Below are 10,000 nucleotides of genomic sequence, written 5' to 3' on the forward strand. Positions count from 1 at the left end.
GAAAAATCATTGTCTTGTGTGCAGGGGGCGTGTCCCTCCCTTAGAGTCGTGGCCCTCACTTAGAGGCCTGTCCCTCACTTAGAGGCGTGTCCCTCACTTAGAGGCGTGTCCCTCACTTAGAGGCGTGTCCTTCACTTAGAGGCGAGTCCTTCACTTAGAGGCGTGTCCTTCACTTAGAGGCGTGTCCTTCACTTAGAGGCGTGTCCGTCACTTAGAGGCGTGTCCGTCACTTAGAGGCGTGTCCCTCACTTAGAGGCGTGTCCCTCACTTAGAGGCGTGTCCGTCACTTAGAGGCGTGTCCCTCACTTAGAGGCCTGTCCCTCACTTAGAGGCGTGTCCCTCACTTAGAGGCGTGTCCGTCACTTAGAGGCGTGTCCCTCACTTAGAAGCGTGTCCTTCACTTAGAGGCGTGTCCCTCACTGAGAGGCGTGTCCTTCACTTAGAGGCGTGTCCTTCACTTAGAGGCGTGTCCGTCACTTAGAGGCGTGTCCCTCACTTAGAAGCGTGTCCTTCACTGAGAGGCGTGTCCTTTACTTAGAGGTGTGTCCTTCACTTAGAGGCGTGTCCTTCACTGAGAGGCGTGTCCTTCACTGAGGGCGTGTCTTGAGTCTCCAGTCTGACGAGCAGGAGGGAGGAGCACAGCGGGAGAACCCACACTCAGAGTTCTTGAACAGGATTGGTTAATGCCAGTGAACAGAGCGACATGTTTGATTGCAGGTGAGGAACAGACAGACGCAGCGATGCAGGCAGAAGCTTCCTGTTGCTGAGCGCTGAGGTTAAAACAGGACAGAGGTTTCTGCCCTGTTCGTCCTGAGCAATCATCACTTTTTGATTTCCTCCTGAAGCCGTTAACCTTGAGCCTGCACCGGCGGCTCGGGGAGCTGACGGGGCATGCACAGGCGTCGGGGCCAATTAGAGGCAGAGCGACAAACATGGAGGCTTGTGTTGGTTCAGGTTAAAGAGTGTGAACGCAGCATGTCGTCAGCTTGAGGTTGGTTGTTAAGTGTGTCTGCAGGTCAGAGTGAAGAAAATAACTTTCTACACTGCTGCAGGTCAACGACAGTTTATTCACTGGAGCTGTTTTTTCTTTCACAGAATTTACAGAAAATATATCAGAAGAAAAAGAAAAATCTCCTTTCATGTTCCTCTAACATGTCTCTCGTCCATCCTCTCCGTCTTCTGCCTGCTCTACTTTTCAGAAAATGTGTGCTCAAACAGGCCGTTTGGAGATGTTCCCTTCATGACATCACAAAGGGCAGTAGCCCCTCCCCCAGGTGGGTGACACTCCCACAGCTAGGTGTTTGTTCTGCCCTCTGAGTCTGCCTTCTCACCGTAAACAATAGGACATGGAGCCAGAAAGCAGCGAGTACACCCGAGCCCTTCCAGAGAGGGGGCGTGGTCAGACACAGCTCATTTACATATTTAAAGCTACAGACACAGAAACAGCCTGTTCTGAGCAGGGCTGAAATAGAGGGGTTTATAGACATGATCAAATACAGGATCAGAGTGGATTTACAACAACACACTTCACACACATGATGAAGAGGAGCGAGGACACTGGTGTGGATAAAAAGCTGAGCTCACTGACTCATCACATTACAAAATAATGGCGACGTGAGTCGAGTTCTAAATATTTAAGATGGAAACCTGCAGAGATGTGGGTGGTGTTGTCAGCCCTCTGAATGTGTGTGTCTGATTGTACTGTCACAAAGGTGCATGTTGGTGGATTTGAGCGGGTCATCAGTCATTGTCCTGAAATACGACACGTCGACAGAAGCCCCCTGCAGGACCGCAGCGTGGTCCTGGTGTGTCTCAGAGTCTCTCTTTCAGAAGGTCAGACTGACAGATGAGGCTGCGCTGTCTTCAGGGAAACAAACAATGCAGTCAGTGTGTGTGTGTGTGTGTGTGTGTGTGTGTGTGTGTGTGTCAGTGCAGGCATGTGAGTAGTATTAAGATATTTAAAAGCTGCACAGCTGCTCCAACAGGCGTTCCTCTGCACACAGGAGAAAGAAACACCTGCTTTTAATTACAGAATATCAACAAGGAAACAAATAAAGGAGTGAATCACAATGATCCATTTGTTCGGGAGAGTTTATAATGTAACTGAAAATAACAGCTGTGAAAGGCGGTTGGTGCGGTTCGATCCTTCCTGTACAGAAGGCCGTTTTGGACGCCCCTGGGTTTGCCAGATATGAGAGCAGTTATCAGGTGAACAGGTGTTGCAGCGATGGAAGCGGGCAGTGGAACTGCTTCAGATAGAAGTGATTGTACCCGAGCTAAAAAGCCTCTGCATGTTTCTAATAAGCTCCAGCAGCAGAAAGCCTGATTTACAGGTAAAATGGCACGCTCACATCTGAGAAGTGAACACCTGTTCTTCTCTCTCCTCGTCTGTTTCCTGCGAGCTCGTCTGACCTTCGCCGTGTCTCTGTTTGTTTTTCCCACACTGCACTGAGTGTTTGAAGGACGATTCACTTCCTGGTTGTGAGTCACACGTCTCCTCCTCATCCCTCCATCCCTGCATCCTGCCAGCTGAAGCGCCTCCAAACCCGAGCGGGATTAAAAAGAGAAAAAAAAAGGTGAAGGCGGCTCGGAGCTGCCAGTCATCGCCTGAGCTGACAACCCGAGCGGGATTAGAGCAGATTAACAGAACAAAGCTCATTATTGATTTGAATCACTATTAAAGTGGAGAGACTGCTGGGGCTGCAGCCAACTTCAAACAGACGAGTTCCCGAGGAGGATCGATAAAGGAAGCTGCCAGGAGAGAGCTCTCCCTCCAAACTCCTCCGACTCTCCCAGGACTCCGTCCTCATTAACACCTCGTCAGGTCGGACGCCTCCACGTCAGCACCGCGTGCAGCTCAGCTCACATCAGTCAGCCCAATGGACTCATGTATCAACATGCTAACATGAAGCGCTGCCCGCTCACTCAGCGACACAGTGAGGCTGCTGGCACGCCGTCCGTGGGAATCGAACCCTGGACGCTCCTCTGACCCTGTCAGAGAGCATTTCTGCTCCGTCACGTGACTCACAAAGATAAAAGAAATAAAAAATGATTTTTATCATCAAAGATATTAATATGGAGTCCACGACCACGTCATGCTGGTGTCCCAGTCTGACTTTGTTACAGAAGAGCGAGAGAGAGACACACACACACACACAGTCAGACACACACACACACACACACACACACACATTCACACACACACACACACACACAGTCAGACACACACACACACACAATCAGACACACACACACACACACGGTCAGACACACACATTCACACACACACACACACACACACACACACACAGTCAGACACACACACACACACACACACACAGTCAGACACACACACACTGTAACGCGGTGATGGCGGCGTGGTCACCTCGTCCTCTCACTGAGCCTTCACGACATCGAGCTCAAAGATGACATCATACCGCGGCCCACTTCCTGGTTTGACCTGACACTCTGATCACATGACCAGTTAGAGCCATCACAACCTGCTGCAGCTTCTCCAACTCACCAGCCTTTAAACATCTAAACATGCTTCATCCAGTCCGAGCGTCAGGAAGCTTCAGAGGTCTGAGCCGTGTGACCAGCGTTACCTTCCTCAGTGTGCCAGCTCCATCTCAAACACATCCTGTGTTTCTTTCCTTTGACGTTTCCCTCCCTGGAAGGCGGCTTAATTCTCTCTCTTTAAGAATTAGCTCGCCTCTTACAAGATTATGTCCTGCCGGATGAGGAAATTGCTTTCTTCATTGCTCTGCTTTCCAGGAAATAATTATTGTGGACAGAATAAATCTCTGGGTTTGATCCAGAGGGTGCGATCGTAACAATAATGAGCTGCTGAGAACGCCGAGGGTCCGATCTCCTGTCTGCTCTCATTTCATCTAAACTGGCAAACAGCAGTCCTCAGAGCTGGTGTTTGTCCCCTCAGGACAGCAGGAGGAGACTTCTGATATCTCAGAGTGGAAATACTGTTTAGCTATTCTGCAAAATTCAACATGGAGTCATCTTTGAACGCCATCTTCATTCATGAAGGAAGCATTCTGTGGGAAGGGGAAACGCCATTTCCATTTCACTGTATGTCTGACATATTTTGGAATTGACAATAAAGTAAACCTTGAACCGTGAAGCTGTATTATTTGTGTGTGTGTGTGTGTGTGTGTGTGTGTGTGTGTGTGTGTGTGTGTGTGTGTGTGTGTGTGTGTTGGGGTTTAGTGCAACATATTTCACACAAACAACAGTCAACTTCTCAGCTGTGGTCGTTTCCTACAAGCAGGGGCGTGTCCAGAGGCGTGTCCAGGGGCGTGTCCATAGGCGTGTCCATGGGCGTGTCCATGGGCGTGTCCAGAGGCGTGTCCAGGGGCGTGTCCAGGGGCGTGTCCATAGGCGTGTCCATGGGCGTGTCCAGAGGCATGTCCAGGGGCGTGTCCAGAGGCGTGTCCATGGGCATGTCCATAGGCGTGTCCATGGGCGTGTCCATAGGCGTGTCCATGGGCGTGTCCAGAGGCATGTCCAGGGGCGTGTCCATAGGCGTGTCCATGGGCGTGTCCAGAGGCATGTCCAGAGGCGTGTCCATGGGCATGTCCATAGGCGTGTCCATGGGCGTGTCCATAGGCGTGTCCAGGGGCGTGTCCAGGGGCGTGTCCATAGGCGTGTCCAGGGGCGTGTCCAGAGGCGTGGCATGTGTGACCATCAAAAACACATTTTAGGGAAGCTAGCGAGGATCAGAAGATGCTATCATGAATGTGTTCAAAGAAAGCCTCTCCTGGTCATCTCTCCTCACGTTGCTTCCTGTCGCTCTTCAGCGCTCTTGTATGTAAAGTTTTACAGCCAGAACATCGAAACGCCGAACTTCTCTTTGACCGATAATTCAAGTGGACGACTTTAAGCAGCAGCACAATATATCATCTGTTACTCATCACCAACTTCTGTGAATTTAGCCTCAAGCTGCTGACAAGCAGAAGCTAACTCTCGAGGATGGCGTGCCTCAGGGCGCCGTGTTGAGACCACGCACCATTCCTGCCTTTCATTGTGAAGTGGGACAAAGTTCGCCCCCTGCAGGCTGGTTTCTGATTGTTTCTAAATGTTTCTGATTGTTTCTAAATGTTTCTGATTGTTTCTAAATGTTTCTGATTGTTTCTAAATGTTTCTGATTGTTTCTAAATGTTTCTGATTGTTTCTGATTGTTTCTAAATGTTTCTGATTGTTTCTGATTGTTTCTAAATGTTTCTGATTGTTTCTAAATGTTTCTGATTGTTTCTGATTGTTTCTAAATGTTTCTGATTGTTTCTAAATGTTTCTGATTGTTTCTGATTGTTTCTAAATGTTTCTGATTGTTTCTGATTGTTTTGAACATTTCAGTGGGAACGAGCGTAAAACATGATTCACAACCACGGCAACAGTAAATCCCCCGTCATCTGTTTGTTCTGTGACTTCAGCCAGCACGGGCAAGTCCAGCATGACATCAGCTGGCATTCCTGGCCTGACACAGACACACACACAGACACACACACACACACAGACACACACAGACACACAGACACACACACACGCACACACACACAGACACACACACACACACACACACACACACAGACACACACACACACGCCTACACACCAACTCTCATGTTCAATCTGTTCTCAGGATCTGCGTATAGGTCAGCTCCCCCCAGCAGCACATTCCAGCTCATTCTAATTCCACAGCGGTCGTCGTCGTCCTCCATGTTTGACTCCTTGAAAAGAATGAGTCACACTCTACAGGTCCAGGCTGTCAGTCTCACAAACGGGAGTGAGCTGGACATTTCTGAACAGGACCAATGCTCTGCAGTTTGATGGCTGACTACAAGAGAGAAAAAACAAACACTGAATGAGCTTCATTCAGAACGCAGACTCAGATAGCTGCTAGTTGTTGCTAGCATGTAAATGAAACATTGTTCTGTTCTGATTGGTCGGTAGAAAGTGGAGCTCAGACGTGTTGGGCGGTCTGAAAGCTCACAGACAAATTATTAGTCTGATATGTACAGGAACAAACATTTAAAAGACTCAAACAGCACAAACACAACTCAGAGGTCAAAGGTCAGGGAATGAATCAGCGGTGACACCGAGCAGCTGCTAACTGTCACTCAAAGAGGCCACGCCCCCTAATTCTACATCCCTTTAAGTCTTAATATAATGTAAACAGGTGAGTTTTATAAACATTCAGCCCGTACAGAGAAGACCCAAACTGTTTCATTTTAACATAGAGCTCTATGGAGACTGACTCCCTGCAGGAGACAGACTCTAGTGGACACTGGAGGAACTGCAGCTGTAAAGTTGGACATTTTAACATAGAGCTCTATGGAGACTGACTCACTGCAGGAGACAGACTCTAGTGGACACTGGAGGAACTGCAGCTGTAAAGTTGGACATTTTAACATAGAGCGCTATGGAGACTGACTCACTGCAGGAGACAGACTCTAGTGGACACTGGAGGAACTGCACTTTTTGGCACAACAAACGATATAATAAATGCATCTTCTTGGCTTTAGAATCATTTGAAAGCATCTCAAACATATCTGTAGTGTTTTTATTATCAGAGTTCAGAATCATGTTCAGTGATTAGTCCAAGTCTAATTTCACTCTGACTTTCGAGGTATTTCCTGCACTTTTCCCTTCTCCTCTTCGTCCCTGATATCATCTGTCCGTCCAATAAATCTCTTCTAAAAGACGACCAATCAGGCGCTCTCCTCTCCTCTCCTCCCTTGTGTGTTTCTTCCTGGCGGTCTTCCAGTGCGTTGCTGGTGGAAGAGGCTCTGCATATATTCCCAGTCAGATTCCCAGTGATTCCCCGGTCTGTCTGCGTGCGTCCCTCAGTGTCTGACCTACATTCACTGCTCCAGACCAAACTTAAATAAACACACGCCGTGCCAACTCTGTGACCTGTAATCCACGCTGAGACTCCCCGACTCAGAGTCAGTGTGTGTGTGTGTGTGTGTGTGTGTGTGTGTGTGTCTGTGTGTGTGTGTCTGTGTGTTTCATCTCTCAGAGTTTCTTCTTCTTCTTCTTCTGTCTGTGTCACTTCCTGCATCGCTCTCCTCCAACTCTCAACTCTTCAATCTGTTTCCAAGCAACTGAACTCCCATGCATCCTGCATGTAAAGACACTGAAAGCCTTAAAAGTGTCACTCACACACACACTCACACACACACTTATCTCTGCTTTAGAAACACACACACACACACACACTAAAATGTTTCCTGCATCTCTCCACAATGACTCCATCCATCACTCCAACAGAACAACAGTTGAGGTGACGGATACAGAAGCAGTGTTTGTGCCTGGAGGAGGAGCAGACTGATGCTGAACATCAGAACAGAGCATGTATGGAGATGTGTGTGGGAGCAGATCCAGAGGCTCTTTAACAACATGCATCCACAGAGAGGGGGCGGGGCTAAAGGCAGCTTCAGTGATGTCTTTATGCCTCAGGAATCTTTTCATCAAACTCCGACTACACTAATTAAAATTTCACTGAGAGAGCGCCTGTAAGGATTAAAAGACTCCCTCCTCACTCAACACATTCAACCCTGCAAATAGAAAAACCCCGGACAGCTGTGGAGATCCCTGCTCGCTCGCCCGCTCTCTCTCTCTCTGATCCCTCCCAGGTGCTCACACATGTTCAGCTTCTCCTGCAGCATGTTCAGAGTCTCTGCACGTCTACTGTGCAGAGTCCAGACGGAGCTGCCCTCCATGTTATCCCACACACACACACACACACACACACACACACACACACAGAGTGTGGATCTGTGCTGCACGTGACGCTTCACTTTGACCGTCCTTCATGACGTTACGTTATCGAGGTCGACGATCCGCACGCCACAAACACGTCTTTCTGGATTCGCATGAAAATGTTTTGAATCCAAACAATACATACATTTTTATCTTAATCATGAATGTGTCAGCATGCAGACGGCCTAGTGGTGTGTGTGTGTGTGTGTGTGTGTGTGTGTGTGTGTATATATATATATATACCCTAGCCAGCTGTCCTATCAAAATAAAAGCAAAAGCCCAAAAACAAAGCTTCGAAGAATTGACATCAAGAAAAGGAGAAACGACAGATTTGACGTCAGTCCTGCACACACACATTGTGTACATTTTTTAGAATGATTCTTGATATTTTATTTTGAAATCTGTTTTTATAACTCGAACATGAACTCTCTGGACGTTCAGAAAGTCGAAGGCTGCAGAGAAAAAGCTGCTCCATCTTCTGAGCCTTCAGACTAAAGATCAGTTTGATAATAAAGAACCTTTAAATTTGATTCAGACGTGTGTGTGTGTGTGTGTGTGTGTGTGTGTGTGTGTGTGTGTGTGTGTGTGTGTTTTGAACACTCCAACACATTCTTCTTTTTATTCACTTTTAATTGAAATCGAAAAAATTCTGATCGCAGCAGCAAAACCGTTTCCTCTGTCGGATTCTTCCACCTCAGTCTGAGCTGCTTCCTTCTCTAACAGGAGCTGAAACCTGCCGGCCTTTGGCTTATTCAGATACCAAGCTCTATTAGCACGAGCACATCCACATCCCGGGGACATCCATTCAATCTTTAATAAGCTTTCAACATGTGGAGACGTCAGCTAACCTTGGGCTAAAAGAACAGAGCGGGCTGAGGGAGGAGGCGGTCTGCTTCGATTATCACGTCTGTCTCTAAAGGAGGGAAAGAGGGACTCACTGATTACGCTCCACTTCTAGCACCAGGTGGAGGTCGTCTGATGAGAGCGCGATTTCCCCGCTGACTGGGTGCTCCTCCTGCCGGGAGAGAGAGAGAGAGAGAGAGAGAGAGAGAGAGAGAGAGAGAGAGAGAGAGAGAGAGAGAGAGAGCGGTCAGAGCAGAGAATAAAATACATCAAAAACAGGCGAATCAGACATGAAGGAAACATGTTGAAGTTAAAGGACCAATCAGAGAGCTGCTCTCTTCCTGTGTGATCATGAAAGAAACCTGCTGTGTTGAAGCTTTTCTTCAACAATGCAGCAGCCAGTATGTCCTCCTTCAAACTTTAGATTCTGCTCCTGAATGCTCTGGATCTGATTGGACCAGAGAAGGTAGGTGGGGCTCTGAAGGCACCACATGCAGAGCTGGCTAAACACTGAAGCTACAGTGTCCTCCACATGCAGAGCTGGCTAAACACTGAAGCTACAGTGTCCTCCACATGCAGAGCTGGCTAAACACTGAAGCTACAGTGTCCTCCACATGGAGAGCTGGCTAAACACTGAAGCTACAGTGTCCACCACATGCAGAGCTGGCTAAACACTGAAGCTACAGTGTCCACCACATGCAGAGCTGGCTAAACACTGAAGCTACAGTGCCACCACATGCAGAGCTGGCTAAACACTGAAGCTACAGTGCCACCACATGCAGAGCTGGCTAAACACTGAAGCTACAGTGTCCACCACACGTAGAGCTGGCTAAACACTGAAGCTACAGTGTCCTCCACATGGTGCAGAGGTTAAAAAGATAAAAGGTGGTTGATGAGAAACGTGATCCGGATTATTCTGGTTGACACATAGAGGGGTGATTGAGGTTGTTTCATCTCATCTTCAGCGTCTCCTGTTTGTTAAACGCTGCGTGTGCAGGATATCATGTGAACTACACTCCATAAACTCCTTCATCACGCTCCTTCCTCTTCTTCTTCCTCGAACCTGTCAGACCGTCACCATCAGTGAGTCGTGCTCATCAGACGCTGTTTCCAGCTGTGTACGTGTGACACCTCCTCACCTCCAGCCGGCGTCACAGCGGGGTCACGCCGAGCCGGGAGCGGGAGCTGTGAAAGCAGGGACGAGGTGTGAGCAGCCAGCAGCGGAGGGAGGGAGGTGTGAACAGGTGGAGAACGCACTGATTGGACAAGGAGAGGTCATGGAGGCCTCCCAGGTGTGCCTCACAGGTACCTCTCTGTTCCTCTTCAGGAAGCAGGACGTGATGCGACTGAGCCAGACGTGACGCAAAAACAACGACTCGTAT

At 48.5% G+C, this 10,000-nt stretch overlaps 1 protein-coding gene across 1 annotated transcript in view; it reads right to left on the reverse strand.

The window, feature by feature from the left end:
- Positions 1-10,000, reverse strand: part of LOC306842020 (disintegrin and metalloproteinase domain-containing protein 33-like) — a 42,904-nt gene that overhangs the window by 11,463 nt on the left and 21,441 nt on the right. Inside the window, exon 2 of the mRNA XM_079373416.1 lies at positions 8,714-8,790. Coding sequence (XP_079229542.1) covers positions 8,714-8,790 — 77 coding nt within the window. The remainder of the gene's footprint in view (positions 1-8,713; positions 8,791-10,000) is intronic.

This window comes from Symphodus melops (assembly GCF_947650265.1).
Source record: "Symphodus melops genome assembly, contig: SUPER_20_unloc_7, whole genome shotgun sequence".
Taxonomy (NCBI): domain Eukaryota; kingdom Metazoa; phylum Chordata; class Actinopteri; order Labriformes; family Labridae; genus Symphodus; species Symphodus melops.